The following is an 18,175-nucleotide window of genomic DNA, read 5'->3' on the forward strand; positions in this document are numbered from 1 at the left end:
TGCAGGAGGGTTCTGGGTTCGAATCCCGGTCTGGGCCCTTCTGTGTGGAGTTTGCATGTTCTCCCTGTGCCTGCGTGGGTTTTCTCCCACAATCCCAAAACATGCACATTAGGTTAATTGGCTACTCTACATTGCCCCTAGGTGTGAGTGTGAGAGTGTGTGGTTGTCTGTCTTTGTGTGTCGGCCCTGCGATTGACTGGCGACCAGTCCAGGGTGTACCCCGCCTCTCGCCCGTAGTCAGCTGGGATAGGCTCCAGCTCCCCCGCGACCCAGACGGATAAGCGGTATAGAAGATGGATGTATGGATGGATGATGAAATAACAGTTCATAATAACAACATTTAATAGTACTGACTTTAACTAATCACAAAATATTTAACAAATGAATGTTTAATTTATATATTTTACAGAATTTGTTATCATGATTATCTCTTAAATCATGTCTTTTTTTATTGAACACGGGGATTCTATTGCTTTGTGGGCCAGATGCATCAGAAATCATGGAACAGAAAAAAAAAAAGCTTCACTGACTTTGTTTCCTTGTCCAAACTGTGGTGGCTCAGCACAATACACTTCATTTATGTTGCACTACTAGTCAGGGTTGGAACATCTTCAGAGAGCAGAAAGGTAGGGCTGAAGATTTAATTTGTTCTTCTGATACAAAACTGCAAATTATGTCTCCCCCTTCTGGCAGTGAGAGTTACCAAAACACTGCAGATGTGCTTATGATGTAATCGGCTTCAAAAAGTACTCCTCCATGCTGTAGCATGCAGCCCATGGCTGTAGTCTACTCTATAGCTAGAAATGCTCCTCTAGTCTGCTTTGGAAAACCAGTTTTTACTGAAAACATATTATCACTGGTGTGCCAGAAATTTTCCATAGACACAAGATTTAAAAACTCCAGTCTACTGCAAAGCACAGAACCATTTATGTGGCTGTGAAAGGCTTAATCAGCATATTGTGAACTTGTCTGGCAAGGGCTTGAAAGTGTTGGACGTTGAAAAAGGTCCCTCATCCCAGCTTCAAATTGATTATTGTAAATCAAGCACTCAGTGTAACCCATACATAATGATGTAGCACTATTAGTGTAATCAATAATACTGTTAACATTCATATTTTGCCATAGTATGTGCTAGTGTCTGTGGTCCAAAATGCTGCTTCAAAGGCTTTTCTCTAAAAAGAATACATAGAAAAGTAAATCTAATGAATATTTATAACTTTACGTCATTTTGGCCTGAAAATGCTCAATTACTGCATATCAACCGCGGAATGTGTTCAAAGCGACACACCCTAATTTTGTTCAAGGGTTCAGCAACCACCCCCAGATTGAGAAAGTGTATCTTTAAACTGTTACTCTTCTTATTTTTAGATTTACTTAGCTTATCATATTTGACCCTGAGCTTCAAATCTGGTCATGTAAATGACAGTGCAGTGTAATTGTTTGCCCACGCATTACTGAGTGAGAGTGAAAGCAGCTGATGTACCTGAAAACAGTGTTATCATTGGCTTCCTCAGGACAGGTGTGGGTGGTAATGCTTGGTTTTGACTGCTATGAGGAACAACTTTTTTACTCCCATTCAGCATGCCCAGTTAAATACTCAACACTTGTTAAATGTGTCATATTCATTGTAAGATGCTTTGTGCTCGATCTAATGAATCCCGTTAATGATGTGATTGTGCAACAGCTCCTGTTCGGCGTTGTGCAGGATGGGGTTCACCTCCTCGTCCCTAAGGCGAGCGTTCTTCCTGATCTCCTCCAGGGAGTAGTCCTTCACCAGGCTGCCATTCTCAAAAACAGTCACCAAGAGGTCCTGAAGAACACAGAGCATGTAATGATAAATCACTGAGTACAGGAGGAAGAAGTTTAATGACAAGACCTATGCTGTGTCTCATTTAAGAGCTAGGAAAGGAAGATCTAACAGAGCAGACCAACAGAAACAAATCCTAGTCTAAAATGTGTCTAAGTCTCAGGCAAAATTCTCTCAAGCATCTGTACTTTGTCAAATTTTATGCATTTGAAAACGTATTTAATGGCAATTTTAGAACGTATTTTAAGGTCCTGGAGGAGAACAGAGGTCATTCTTCTCAGCCCTCCAATGTATATACTATGTGGTTTACAGATGTTATCTAAGTGATGAAAACTTTGCTGAAATAAGGGTGCAACTGGTCTCATTCCTTCACACGGATTGAAATTAGCTGAAGTGACTTTCCTCAGCATTGTGAAGCTTCTGCTTCTGCTCATTGTGGCTTGTGGTTTTAATACGGTGTTAATCTTTGCTTCTGTTGACCATAAAAGGCTTGAACTCCCAGTTGCAGCTGTCCAGTGTATTTTATTTTCAGTCATTTTTGCCTTTGTTGCACAGCGAATAGACAGAAAAACAAAAGGAGAGTGAGTGGGTCATGATGTGCAACAAAGGTCCCTGGCTGGAACTGAACATGCATCTCAGCCATCATGCTGCTGGTGCGCCCTATAGGTCCTTGATTACTAGTACAAACAGAGATGCCGGGACTAACCTCCTCAGGCTTGCCTGCTCCTCTCTCTACTGTCTCTAAGAAGCCGCCAGAGTTCCTCCGTAGTGATAATCGACCCCTCTTCGACCCCTTGGATGGGTCAGTCACTGGCTGCTTGTACACATCCATCTGGAAGAACACATCAGAAAAAAGTCAGAACCAGGGTGTAGTGTGTAAATCTGCAAGAAGTCTGTAAAAGTGCATCTTTACCTATGATGATGCCACTGTTATTGGTCATCATCAATAACAGTTCTGCATACATATTTCTAAACAATCATCTGTAATTAATCAGGAAAGTCAGAGAGTGAAATGTGAAAACCTCTCGCAGCAAAACTGCTGCATGAGCCTCACACTTACCCCCTTTCCATTAGTCTCCACATAGCTGCATTTGAAGGCACAGCTGAGTGTGTCTCTGTTGAGTTTCTGGAGCAAAGCACTGCCACAACCAAAGAAAACATTCTCAGCACTCCAGCCTTCATCACTCAGCTTCTCGAGAATCTAGACACACAATATAAGAAGCATCAGCATGATTTATTTTTGCTTTGAAACTGGGTGATAATAATTTCAGTTTCAGGAGCTTTACTGTTGGCAGTACAGCAGCAGGAATGAATGTACATACAATATAATGCAGCATTTTTCAGGAAATCAAACTAATAATCAACTAAACATTTTGAGCAGAAATCTGTTTTTTAAGGGAAAAAACATGGTTATAAATTAAACAAAGACCTGAAGAACTGGCATAGTGGATTTCAACAGAGACAATCTCTTTCTTTTATAGGACAGCACTCATGAATATGAGAAAGCAAGAGAACAGAAAGCAAGAGTAAAGGTGTTTCTAATAACTAAAGTAATGATAACAAAACTGAAACTGTAGATGTAAATCTGCAACAGAAGCACAAACAAAAATATAATGTATTAAATAAGATTCAAGATGAACCCTGACAACAAAGTTTTTCTCACCTCTTCCACTGAGCTGAGATCAATGCCATCTCCCTGAATGATTCTCAGGTAAGAAGGCAGCACCTTGTACCCCACAGAGTTCAGGGAACAGCCAAAACACTCCTCCAAAATCTTGATGACCTGTAAATGGCAATTCAGTGATTTTATTTTTGAGTTTGATTCAAACATGTAGGTGTTAGGCTGGAGCAATCTGAACATCTTACAACCATAGTTAGTCTACAACGAATCATTTACTAGTAATCACTTTAGAAGAAGAACTAAGAAGAAGCAAAAGTTCCAGTCTAGATAAAACTCCTTTTTATATCAGCTTCATCTGTATGCTTCCATCTGTATGAAAAGACACAAATTTTGACCCTCTTGTTGAAAGGATAAACACTAATTTGATGAGGAACAAAAAAAAAGTTTCTGAGTGGCAAAGTGCACTTTTTGTATTTTCAAGTATTTCAACCAAGCATAAATCAAAAAATATGTTACATTGTCTACATTAATAGAATATCCTCTGCTGCGTGTGCTTGTGTGCCATGTATCCAGTGAAAAATAAAGGATTTAGTATAGGTGCAGCCTTTTACTAGCTAGTGGGTTCATCCCTTGTTGGCAAACCACTGAAGGCGGTGGTTAAGCACTGTAACAGTTAGTAACAGTGAGTCATGGAAAAACGAGAGATCCACAGACATAAACAGTTTAAGGGCGAGTTTATAGATAATCACAGTTGTTATATATTAGTTATATTATTAGGAGAAGCTGGCTTTCAAATCATGTTACGATATGAGTGAGAAGCAGTGTTCTTAAAGCTGCACTTCTTAACTCAAACATACACTAACCGTGTCACATGGTCTTATACTTCAAATACTAATGGGACAACTACAGAAAAGATAGATTACTAGTCCAAAATTTACTGCCCATTTACTGCCTAATTTACATTATATGATCCAGTCATATAAAAAGGTCTCAACCTATTCTTGTTAATTATTGAACATAAGGTTAATAACCTGCTGTGTAGGGCAGAACAGTAGACTGATTAAAGGTCCTGATTTTTCTCAGCCTGCAATAGTATGCAGAAGGGCATGCCCCTGTTCTAACTCAGATCTCTTTTAGATCAAATGGTTGGTTTGTTTGAAGTCTGCTGTTTCTGTTTCTGGGCCAAAGAAATCCACTAAAAATCTTAATGATTATAGACCTGTCACCTGAACATCTGTTGTAATGGTTTGGTTTGCAGTCATCTTGTCAGTTTGAATATAGGGCAGTGAGTTTACCTCAAAACCGACATCTAACCTCACAGATCTTGGACTGGGAACCTCCATCTGCAGCTGGACTTTTGACTTCTTGACTGACAGGCCTCAGGTAGGGAGAACTAGCAGCCAAACCTTCTCCTGGCTCATCCTTAACAGCGGCCATGTGCTCAGCTTCCTTCTGTACTCCATTCACTAATGACTGTTTTGCCAAAAACACCTGAAAGACCCTCATCAAGTTTGCTGATGACACAAACCATCATCACAGCCTCATCACAAACAATGATGAGACAGCCTACAGAGATGAGGTGAAGACTCTTACTGGCTGGCGTCAGGACAACTGCCTCTCTCTCTTAATATCTGCAAAACTATAGAGCTGATAGTGGCTTCTGGAAAACAACCAATAAGTGGTCACCTGCATATTACCATTGTAGATGCTGAGTTAAATGCAGTGTGGCTTGGGCAGCAGACAAAGGTGGGGACCTTGGCGATCCGATCCCTGGTTGTTGAAGCTAGCTGTTGGGACATAGAACGTCACCTCACTGGTAGGGAAGGAGCCTGAGCTTGTTCGTGAGGTCAAGAGATACCAGCTAGATAAATTCGGACTCACTGCTAAGCACAGCTTGGGCTCTAAAACCAAACTCCTCCAGAGGGGCTGGACTCTCCTCTTTTCTGGAGTTGCTCTTGGTGAGAGGCAGAGGACAGGTGTGGTCTTACTTATAGCCCCCCGGCCCTCTGCCTGTAAGTTGGAGTTTAACCCTGGTGAACCAGAGGATTGCATCCTTGCGCCTCTGGGTTAGGCAAAGTTGACTGTTGTTTGTACTTATGCACCAAGTAACAGTTCAAAGTACCCGCCCTTTTTAGAGGCCTTGGGACAGATGCTGGAAGATGCCCCTACTGGGGGCTCCATCATTCTACTGGAGGACTTCAATGCCCACATGGGCAATGACAGTGTGACCTGGCAGGGTGTGATTGGGAGGAATGGTCTGCTCAATCTGAACCAGAGCAGTGTTCAGTTATTGGACTTCTGTGCTTATTTGTCCATCACTAGCGTCATGTTCCAACATAAGTACGCTTGGCACCAGGACACTCTGGGCTGCAGGTGGATGATCGACACTGTAATCGTATCAGCGGATCTGACCACTGCTGATGCAGCTGTTTGGAGCAGCAATCCTCAAATCTGTGGGTTGACACCATGGGTGAAGGTTGCCATCAAGAAGAAGAAGGGCTCCTACAGGGCATGGTTGGTTTGTGGGACTCCTGAGGCAGTTGACAGCTACTGGCAGGGCAAACAATGCAGGGCTAGGGCAGTTGTAGAAGCAAAAACCCAGATATGAGAGGAGTTCCTTGAGATCATGGAACAAGGCTTTCGGTTGGCCTTGAAAAAACTCAAACTCTCCAGCAACTCAGGAAGGGAAAGCAGCACTTCACTGAGATCTTTACTAAGTTTCTCAAGGCTCGGATGTTGTAGGGCTGCCATGGCTGACATGCCTCTGCAACACTGCGTGGATATCAGGGACAGTGCCTTTGAAGTGGCAGACCAGGGTGGTGATCCCCATTTCAAGATGAGGGACCGGACCAGAAGGTGTGTTCCTAATACAAAGGGATCACACTCCCCAGCCTCTCTGAGTGTATGGTTGCTGGAAAGGAGAGCCAATCTGTTCGTCAAACCTCAGACTGAAGAGAAACAATGTGATTCTCACTCTGGCTGTGGAACACTGGACCAGCTCTATAACCTCTCAAGGGTGCTGGAAGGGGTATGGGAGTTTTCCCAACCAGTCTACATGTGTTTTGTGGACCACGTCCCTTGAAGTATCCTCTCGGGGTTCTCCAGGAATGTGGGGTGTATGACCTGTTGCTACAGGCTATTCAATCTGTGTATTGTTGGAGTGAGAGGTTGGTTCACATTGCCGGCAATAAGTCAACCCGTTCCCTGTTAGGGTTGGATTCCACCAGGGCTGCCCTTGTTATCGGTTCTGCTCATAATCCTTATGGACAGAATTTCTAGGTGCAGCTAAGTTAGGGAGGATGTCAGGTTTGGCAGACTTATGATTCCATCTCAGCTTTTTGCGGATGATGTGGTCCCACTGGTGTCATCAAACAGTGACCTCAAGCTTGCACTGGGGTGGTTTGCAGCCAAGTGCAAAGCGGCTCAGATGAGGATCAGCACCTCTAAGTCTCAGACCATGGTTCTCAGCCGGAACACAGTCATTCAACACACTATTCTCCTGACAGTTTTTACACCAGGCCATCAGAATTCTGAACCCTCAGATCTGAATATTTACCATCAGACACATTTATACGCACTACCTCACCTCACAGCACACTCCCTCTTAAAACAGGAATTTGACTACAAATGTTAAATATAATTATTATTTTAGTCTATTTTTATCTTGATTTTTTTAGCATATTTATTTTTTATCTATTTGTTTAAGAATGAGCATTTTTTGGCTGTGTCAGCTATTTCTCGTCCAACACATTTAATTTTATTGTTGACTTGTGTACATATGACAAATAAAGTTTTGGGTTTTTTGTTTCTGTTGCCTGATACCATCCAATCCTGTCCTGTTATTTACCTCAATAAGTGTCTCTGCAGGGTCTCCTGAGTCAGGCCGAATGACCAGACATGAGTCCTGGCTGCGCTCCATCACTCGTTCCTTCAGCTTGTCTCCCCAGATGTGTTTACAGGCATTAAAGATGTCATAACTGTCACTGACCACTGACACCGGGCCTGAGGAGAACTGGTCCAAGACTCGCTCAAATGCCTCCTTCTCCCTGCTCCTTCCCCAGGAGATGATGGTACTGGATGACAGGAAGGGAGTGATGAACTCAGTCTTTTGATGGTTAAGGTGTTAATACTGGTTCTAATAGTTGAAGATACAACCCCCGATGGAGCACACATCACAGTTCAATGAAAACTCAGCTGTGCATATTAGTAACAATTATTCTATATTAAAAGCCAAAATAACTGAGCTGCAAGCAAAACCTTTTTCTAATCAATTATGATGTTGCCACAGAAAGTCCATCATTTGATTCTCTGTGTGGACGCATGCATTTGTGTGTATTGTACCTGTGCTCTGCTGCTGGAATGGAGAAGCCAGCCATCGGGCATCCATAGTATCGCTGAGCCATCAGCAGCCCAGCTACTGTGTCTGTACTGCAGAAATTAACCAGGTGAGCTGCTCCACCCAATGCTGCAGACTGGAGAACAGAGGGTTGAAACTATGAAATCACTTCGTATCTTTGAGTTCCATTTACAAGGTTCACAAATTAGTAAGCACCCAATCTGTAACTGGGTTATTACATCCTGATTGTTTCTATGAATTTTGTTGCTTTCAGGAAGCTTATAAGCCAGTACTAACATGCTGAATTTGACAACTTCATGAACTTCATAATATATATCACAGTGTCCTGTTAGGTTAGGAAAAGGTTCGCATGCAGAAAACATGCCATACTCCAACAGAGAGGGAGATGAGTTCCATTATAATCAGTACAAATCAGCTTGAGGAATGAGTGATAAAGATTTGTTCCTTTATGCACTGAACAACTCTACTATAAAGACCTACGCAGTTATTAAGTCAACATTGCATTGGCAATAGTCTGCCTTCATGCTATCAAAAACACGCTTGTTGAAGTGCAACCTATGACAATGTTAGTGTAGAATTCTCTTACAATAAAATTTCACCAACTCAGTGGCTCAGTTGTAAGACACTAACATCAGCATGATACAGCCATAAAGCCACAAAGCAGGTATGACAAGATCAACACGAATTTTGAGGAATTGAGCTGATTGATTTATCTGTAGACAGAGGGATATGATTATGTAATAATTCATATGTCACAGTGGAAATAACTGTTTGGATAGTACAATATCAAAAGCAGCAAGAGACACAAGTAAAAGAAGAAGTTCCATTTGCTTTGCTTATTAAGATAAAGACAAATACAGAAAGTCTTCCTGACCTCCTGTGAGGAGACTCCCCTGTAGCCAAAGTCATGTAGTTTCAGATCCAAGCCTTCCAGGCTCCCTGAGGTGGCCTTCAGGTGCTTGGCCAGGATCTTCTTAAACTCCCTGGATATGGTGGCTACTGTGATCGGATACCACATCTGGACCAGCATGGTCTTCAGACAGCAGAATGGGTGGTTAAAATGGAAAGAGCATGGGAAGACAAGAGAACAGATGGTAAGTAATTTGGAGTAAATAAACAAAAGGGTCAAAAGATAAGGGAAAGGCCAGTTGAAGAGAAAGACAGTGAAGAGTAAAATGAAGATTAAATGGTAAGTTCCACAGTACTGATTCTGTCAAGTCCAAATCTCAGTATCTCAGTAACCTCAGAGAGTTACTGTAAGTTTTACATGAAGTGGGGCTAGGAGGTCACAGGACAGAGATTGCTACTGTAAGAGTCTAGCATTTTTTTACCCCCAGTTAAATGTAAAAATGTACAATTAGAGCAGTATTGTGCAAATTCATTTAATTTGTTTCTGGACTCTTCAAGCCAAGGCCAGTAAATATCGCACTGCCTAAAACTTATATATAGGAGTATGAAAACATTAGTAAATTCACATGAGACTCTTTTAAATGCACTTCACACCATTATCACTTCTTTGAATTAGTAAATTATATGTACTCTCGATATATTACACTATCACTTCATTTTGGTCCTTGTATCACGTTTCCTCCGGTCTGGTCATTCTCTGTTCAAAGAACCTTTTTGTGACCCGTTCCCAGAAATTTAGACAGATTAATAAACATAAGAAACATCATGACCCTGCTTATGTTTGTATACTGCTGTGTGACTTTAATGCTGACTGGGTGTAATGATGGGGTGGAAAAGGAGACTGAAAACTCCTGGGCACTTGTCTCCATAGTAGGTGATGTCGCTAATGATGATTCTAAGTGTTTGATGGTTATTTATTTCTTGTTTAAAATGAATCTGCAATGAAAAGAAAGTTCTTTCCTGTCCCTCAATGACTTATTTCTGTCATTGCAGTTCCTCTCATTGGTCTCTGGCTTGCTCATGCTCTCACTCATTTTCTCAATCAACAACGGAACTTTGTTTTTAACATAGCAGACACAAAGATATCCTTGTTCCTTCTTCCTAGTTGCTACTGAGTTATGTAGTTGAAACTATAGTACTGAAACTATTGAATTTCCTATCAGATGTACTTCTTATGTAATTCTTGCTGGAACTGTAATTTACATCCTGGATTTGAATGCATTTTGGGAATATGTAAATTGTCATTTTCAGGCTAAAGCAAGGTGTTTAAGACAAGGCAATTAATTTTGTCAGTAGTAGGCATAAGGAGTCTATAATAATGTTACTGTTGCTGGTTCAAGGATTGCAATTATACACCACGCACACAACTTAAGGCTATTTACTAGTTTCGTTGTTAGTGTGTCAAACATTTTTTGGTGAGATTAAATGGAGCAGACACCATGTCTGTACATTAATAGGGCCTGAGATACACTATATGGACAAAATGATTGGGACACTTGACCATTACACCAACAGCCAACCAACTTCAATGACATCACATTCTAAATACATAGACAGCTTTGCAGCTATAACAGCTTCCACTCTTTGAGGAAGGCCTCCTGCAAGATTTTGAAGTGTTTCTGTGGGAATCTTTGCTCATTCATGGACAAAAAGGCCAGGCTTGCAATCTCTGTTTCAGTTCATCCCAAAGGTGTTTGATGGGGTTGAGGTTAGGACTGTTGGATAAAGGATATTTAGAACAGGAAGTCAGACTTTACTTTTAGAACAGAGTCGTTTTTATTCCTGCTGGATTTGTGAATAAAGTGTCCAGTTCTTTGGGTGAAGGTGTACTGAAAGTCTTGATGGAGTCGTTCTCCCTGTTTGTGTCTGCTCTGTTAAATTGACCACATCTCTTTGATAACTTCAACATCCTGACACTTCTAGCTCCTCTAGTTTTGCTGAGGTGGGCGAGATGATTCAAATGATTAAAAATTATGTTTGATTTCAACCCAACTAATTGGTATCTACACACTGCTGTACACTGACTGGTTTGGCCTATCCCTGCATTAAGCCATTGATGCCAGTTGGGTGACTGTGTGCTTTGCCTGAGATTGGCAGGCCAGTCAGATTCTTCCACACCAAACTCATCCAACCATGTCTTTATGGACTTTGCTTTGTGCACTGGGGCACAGTCATACTGGAATAGGAAAGGGCCTTCCCCAAACTGTTGCCACAAAGTTGGCAGCACAGCAATGTCCAAAATGTCTTGGGATGCTGAAGCACTAAGATTTCCCTTCACTGGAAGTAAAGGGCCTTGCCCAACCCTTGGAAAACAGTCCCATCCCAATACTTTTGCTGATATATTGTATATTATCCTGAGCCATAAACTCCATATCTTTTCACTAAGCTGGTCGCCGCATTTGAGTGCTACCATTTTGGTTTTAACTTTCCTGACAAGAAAATGGTAGGTTTTTTAATGTTTTATAGACTTTAGGCAAGTTTTCTTTTCACTTTACCTCCCCTGCTTTCATGTGTTGCTTCAGGTCACACTCCATAAACAAAAGTATCCAGACAACCCTCTTTATTGGCCTATTTTTCAGGGGGTGGGCTATATAATGTATGTGACATACAGCTGTTATCTTAGTGGTTGCGCTTCAAATGGCCAAAGGTAAATAAAGTCAAAGTTGAAATAATTTAAACTCTGTGGAAATTTCGAGGGGCATGCCATACTCAGGGTAGCTCTTCCACTTTTCCAAAGACAAAACAATGGGACAACCAGCGCAGAGCAGTATTTCCACTGTAACACTAAAATCACAATTCTGAGATTACCTCAATGTAGTTCGTGAGCCAGTAGAAGTTAGGATCTGTGTTTTCCACAGTGAAGAGCACATTGCCTCTTGGTATGATCCTGCCCTCAGGGACAGCTTTGATCCGGATAGGAAGACGGCCATCATGTTTCTGACACAATAATAAGCACATTTACTTCAGGTTAGACATATGATGATGAATGTCTCTCTTTCGATCTGTTTCGAAAATCTCTTTGTATACCTCAAGGATCTTCCTCCAGCCTTCTTCATCAAACACAGCCTGTCTGAAATGCATTTGGTAGAAGAGCTTAGCTTCTTGAATCTTCTCTTCTGTCACCACTGGGCCTTTTAAGAACACACCAATTTACAACCTCAGTCACATGAAGAATTTCAACTGGAAAACTGCCTCACCTGTGCAACCATAGGCATTTATAAATAGTCACCTTAGATCAGAGCATACAAATCAATATTGTTTCCATATGGGATTGGATTTGCCAGGCCATTCTAGCTCATTCTAGCTACAAGAACACATTGATGATTGCTGATAACAAATTAATTCGATTATTATGATCTTTTTTTTAATTTGTCTGTCAAAATGAATGGGATATTGCTTTGATTTTAGCATGTAATTATTGAAAATGTTGTGGTGACAAAACAAAAATGTAATGACAGATGTGGTGCGTGTACTTCAACAAAGGAAAGTTTGAGTATTGATTTCGGAGTTTACCTTGAAGTTGCTATGCCTGTGTGCGTAAACTTCCACACAGACAGCAACCTTTTAGCAACACCAAAATGCGTCAGACTTTTTCTTACATGGCTATTGGTTCAAATACTTACCAGCCATTGTGGCAGAAAGCCTAGCCAGATTTACTTGCTGCACAGAGAGTCTACCTGCATTTGGTTTATGGTGGGTAGTAATTATAGACCCTGGTACAGAGGTATGATGTCAAAGCCTGCTCTACTGGTCAGCAGGTAAAGTCAAAATCCATATCTTAAAGCATGTACATATCATTTGTTTGATATACTCTTCATACCGTCCACCTCTATGCTTGAGTGTACACAGGAATGCTGTTGGATAGCAGTTTTATTACAGTCGTCCTTTCACTTACATCCTCTCTAGCAGCAAAGTGCACGTAAACATGATTTTTTTTTTTCAGATCAGAGGAGGTGAATGTATATATACCTGTGAGGTACTTCTTCAACAGATACTGAAGACCAAAAAACACAACTTCATTGAACTGGGAGCCTTTCTTGCGTCGGCATTCAAAGTAGGAGTAGATTTTGCTGACATTTGGAGGATACTGTTTATAATGCGTGATCTGAAAGATAGGAAACACACAGAAATCAAGCATAAAATGTTACAATGTTACATACGATTTAAACACATCATGTTTAAAGATGTACAGCTAACAACAGCAATTCATCACATTCTTCTCTTCACACACTAAACAGATTTGTATTGTCACATTGCACGGATTGAATCCCCAATTAACATGACGGCTGTGAATCGGCAACAATCTGGTGATACAATCACATCACAACATAGGGGTTATGATTCAATATACTGTGATGTAATGCAATACTGCAAACAAGTCCATATGTCATATGCCTGTGCTTGCCTCAGTTAGAGTAAAAGAGTCAGGGATTTACTCACAATACTAAATTAACCACAGCCATAACTCTTTGCATGTTAACTATTTATTAAAAAATCAATACTTTATCAATATTTTCTAACACCCGTGGTTAGCACACTAATGATAAGCTGAAAAGTGAAGAACTGTCTGCTCAATGTGACACTTGCAACTACAGTAATCATGATTCCTGGATCCATGTGAGGAGGAATGATGCCAGTTTAAAGCACAAGTCTTTCTTTGTGCTCCTGCAGCACTAACTAAATAATAATCAGCAACAACCAGTCAATCAGTGGAAGAAATAGCATCAAGAAGCATTCGCTTTACATTCTGCCTCATGCTGCCTCCTATTTAAAGTTCCCCTCTCCTTTCCTCCTTCCCTCCAACTCAAAGAGAGGATTAATAAAATCTAAGGGAAAATCTGCATAAATAAATAGAGAAATATAATATAGATCATATAGATGCTTTATACAAGTAAGGCTTCGTTAGATGACTCAGAATGTCAGTGCAAGACATGAACAGACTGTCAGCAAGAACAGACCTTCTGTGCACTAAGCAGTTTTCCTTTGACATGTGAGAGGTGGCTATTCCTGATATTCTCTACAGGTGATCGGTGGTTTAATTGCAAAGTTTAACCATCACAGCGCGAAGTACCGTGATGGTGACATGAATTGAAACAGCAGTAGTAGTTGGCTGGAAACATTTGAATGTGTGGCCTTTCCAGCCAACAGCCAGTGCTTATGAAACAGTCGGCTGTTTGGCTGCCATTTCACTTTTGAACCAACATCGATACCAGTTCCAGTGTCTGGTATCCAACGGTACCTTTTTTGAATATCAGCACAGTACTGAATGACAGAGAAATACAAGAAACTGTTAAAAAATTATAATAAAATAATTATGCTTAAAAAGGAGTGAGACCAATCACACACTAGTTTCAACATTACAACGCATAGTGGGTTCCAATTATTGCAATAATGAGATTATGAACATTTGAACATTTTTTTGTCTCAATAACAGTGCCACCATCTGGCCAATTGTGTGCAAATTTCTTAGCACACACCCATTATTTCCAGTGATTATGCAAAATTTCATGTTTCTAGCTCACAGCAATTTGAGCTTTTGTGGCAGACAAATATTAACAATAATAATGAAATAATAAGTATAAGACAATATGCAATATCCTCAAACCCTAATATTAAACCAAGACAAACTCAGAAGGCTTCAGCTCCTTCTGGGCTTGAACCCTTATTAAGTATTTAGAGCTGCAAGAAGCAAGGCACGAGGACGTATCAGACCTCAGTGAATTCCTCAGAATATTAGAGAAAGCTAAAGTGCACAGTACTCTCAGACTGTGCAGTGGGTGCATACTGGATACAGCTGTTAATTATTAGACAGGTTACACAACACACAATTTCAACTGAAAACAAAACACACATTCAAGTCACATGTAGACGATCGGCCAGTGCTCAAATGTAAAAGAACGTATTCAGGTACGCCACATCGAAACCAGCATTATCACAGCCGAGAGGATCCAGTTATGTAAGAGCAGCTGGTGAAATCTGGGCATTGTAGGATGTATACACACCGTACATAAGACAGTCCTATCAGGGCTACAGAGAAGGTGAGCATCTGAGATTTAAGGGAAAATGTCAATAGTTTGCCAGACATTACTACATCTGGCAGCCATCTTACCTGTGTCCAAATTTAAACTTACTATAAGTGGAAACTATAGTGAAAGAGGCATGTGTTGACTGTATGTCAACTGTGCCTGTATACAATGAACCAAAAAAAAAGTCTGGTATAATCTGGATTATAAAACACCCCTACTATAATGAATTAATGCATTCACTAATTTCTGAAATTAATGCAAGGCAGCGGCTGGTGCTTGGGCCCTAATAATAGTCAAGCAATATCAATATGGTCCTTGCAATGTTCAGTGTGCGGGCCATAACTAACTGGTTATTTGGGATATCGAAAGCAAAATAAACAAATCTGACGTCCCTAGCTGAAACACACACTCAGTCACTGTCACAGACATGAGACACAGAGACAGACGTCCCTGCAGCTTATTTTAATGGAAGGCGCAGAACCTGGTCCAATATAAAGAGTATCTCTGCTACTGTCAGGAGAAATTATTAGATTTATATGAAAGATAATGTTGACCCTGAAGGACAACAAGCGGCTCCTCTACATCAACAGACCACACATTTAATGAGTTAAGCAATTATTTTGAATTGTCTACTAGTAGGTACCAGCTTGTTGCCGTGTGTGCGGTTACCTTTAAATCCAAAAGGGATTGTATGTACTGTACGTGTGACTGAAACATTGGGCTCATTTAAATAATCAAGGTCAGATGAGTTAAGGAAAGGCTATCATGGTTGAAGCATGGAAGGTGCTTTGTTTTTAATTTGATCAACACCAACAGTACATGTTCTTGTACTGGACCGTCACTTCTGTGGCTAAAATGTAACTGTCAGTGAAAAAGTAATAGAACTGAAGTAAAAAAAAATGATAAAATGATGATTACATGGGAGGTGACTGGGGGTATGTTCATGTTAAGACAGTATAATTTATTTTAAAATCATCCAAAGTGCTGCCGTGTAAACGCAGTAACCCCAGTGGACTTCGAGAGAAGCTCATCACTATGTACCACATCAGTTTCTGTTATGTGGTTGTGATGACAGACACATTGGAGGAACCCTCTTGGCTGTGTTGCTGCTTTGGACTTGTTTTCAGGAGTCACTGGAGCTAATAAAAACACTGGTCGGTCAGACCTTTGCCATTTGGCCGCCGTGCAAAACTTTGAATGTGACCTAACATCGACATCTGACATTTAACTCAACTGGGCTGAGCACAGGCTACTGTATATATCAGCATAGCTTAGCCAAGCAGTGGGGTGACTCAGAACAGGGTTTAAGTTATGGATTGACAGAAAAGAAACTGAAAGCTGATCATAACAGGCTGGGTCCTGCAATACACAAAACTCCACCGCCCAGCTGACTAGGGAGACTTGCATTACTGGAAATGCATCACAACAGATTTAACCACTATTATACACCTGGGTATTACACACCCAGACAGCAGGGCTGACAGGGGACACGCATGTGGTTCTGGTCTTACTTGGTTTTCTGCGAGGAAATGTAGATACATTTTGGTGTGTACTGTAAATGTGCACACAAGCATGCCGTCGCTGTTACAGATTTGTGGGCATGGACAGACGACAGAATGTGACAGGATGGACCCCTGTGGTTACACTGATAGATAAAGGTTAGTTTGTAAGCATAATTTAAGCTTAACTACACAGCTTTAACTGGTGGACTGTACTGACTCCATTTAGTCACAGTACATTCCATATTCATTTTTGGGTTCATCACCTGGTAGATCTGACCAAGTGCTGGGCCACATTCTTAGTCTTGTTTGTGAATTCTTCGAGCAAATATGACTATATTAAAAGAAGTCTGTTTTTTTTAACACCAAGACAAAGTTTGGAAAATTTGATCAAACCAACATTTATACAAACTCGCTTGGTAAGATGTGGGCAATATATTTGGCATGACAATAACGAAACTCCAGCTGAACAGTGTATACACACACACACACACACACACACACACACCCATTCCTCGCCAGGTCAAATCTTCTCAGATAAACCTTCATGGATTAAACTTTGATCAAATGGTTTAGAACAGGGCGTTAGTAACTTTAGTAAAAAACAAAAACAAAAAAAACACAGAACAATGTACATCACTACTGCTGGTGTCTCTACTACAACGTTGTATGACAGTAAAAACATTCCACTGACCAAAAATGCCTCGATATTTTTCATGTTCAATGAATTGCACTTTAGTTTACTGAAGTACTAAACGAAATTTGTGTCTAACTGTATCCCAGAATAAACTGAACGTCATTCAAATTTCATCAGCATACCATCAGCCCGAGATAGAACAGAAACAGTCACAAACAGCTTCACAAACCTTGTAAGAATCCGTCGCAAGCAAGAAATTAAAATCTTGTGCTGCCATTGTTGTGGATGAATGAATTAACGTAAATGTGACTTCAGTGTCCTCTCTTCTCCTCGTAGCAACTAAAGAAGACGGCGACTCAGAACTCAGAAAACAAGTCAAAACGTCGAATTATTGAGATTTTAACTCCTGTATTTCTTCAGTAAGCTCAAACTAAACTGAGACGCTACAAAACTGGTGGAATAACCAGTGGACACTTTGTTGGTTGGGGGTTTCTTCTAAGGGGCGGTACGCAAGTCCACGCGCATGTGCTCTCATGCCGATACATCATGCTGCATTCACGTACATATAGGACAAAAGATACGCTAGATATTTCGCTTGATCTTACCTAGTGGTTCTCAAAACGTTTTCACATCAAGACTTTGGACACACCTAAATGGACACAAATTAGACCATATAATAAAAATAAAAAATAAAATAAATTTTTTGCATTCAGATGTTCAAATTATTCGTCCCACTCTGAAAAGACTCCTGGGGTCCGCAAACCCCCATTTAAAAAGCCATTGATCTAGCAATCAGATCACGCAAGCCATTGGGAAGTATGGACAGCGGGACTAAATTTTCCAAATTGGGGCCTTCCACAAGCACTCCAGCACCACCATGCAACAACCATTTCCAAATTCCGTGTTGTAGACTCATCCAAGCCATGCGGCATTTTGTATACATCTATTCAACATATAATAGTATAATATATATTGTATAAAGCACACAAAGTGTCTTCCCCTGTGCTGTTAGACTGTTGAACACCAACTGACTAACATGCTGCCCTGCACCTTAGTAATTGATTTTGCTCATGTCATTATCCACCTGCTGTTCATTTGCACTGTTTACCTCACCCACTTGCACTATACTCCACCCTGCACTACCTCACTTTTGAACTCCCTCCAGAAAAATATTTATTTCACTTATTTTATTTTGTGTTACTTTGTTCTATTTTTTTTTTATTATTATTTTATTCTTCAATTATATGTTACTTGTTACGTTCTATGTATGCACCAATCACCAAGACAAATTCCTTGTAATGTGAAACCTCTTCACTTAC

At 40.6% G+C, this 18,175-nt stretch overlaps 1 protein-coding gene across 1 annotated transcript; it reads right to left on the reverse strand.

The window, feature by feature from the left end:
* Positions 1-203: 203 nt before the first annotated feature.
* Positions 204-17,368, reverse strand: nampt2 (nicotinamide phosphoribosyltransferase 2). The gene is made up of 11 exons (XM_046380276.1): positions 17,086-17,368; positions 12,664-12,799; positions 11,722-11,825; positions 11,503-11,631; positions 8,660-8,818; positions 7,770-7,900; positions 7,276-7,501; positions 3,471-3,590; positions 2,868-3,008; positions 2,514-2,639; positions 204-1,810 (listed from the first exon to the last, which is right to left on the reverse strand). Exons 1-11 carry the CDS (start codon positions 17,131-17,133, stop codon positions 1,649-1,651), a joined length of 1,482 nt encoding a protein of 493 aa, XP_046236232.1. The 5' UTR covers positions 17,134-17,368; the 3' UTR covers positions 204-1,648.
* Positions 17,369-18,175: the final 807 nt, after the last annotated feature.

This window comes from Scatophagus argus, chromosome 3 (genome assembly GCF_020382885.2).
Source record: "Scatophagus argus isolate fScaArg1 chromosome 3, fScaArg1.pri, whole genome shotgun sequence".
Lineage (NCBI taxonomy): Eukaryota > Metazoa > Chordata > Actinopteri > Scatophagidae > Scatophagus > Scatophagus argus.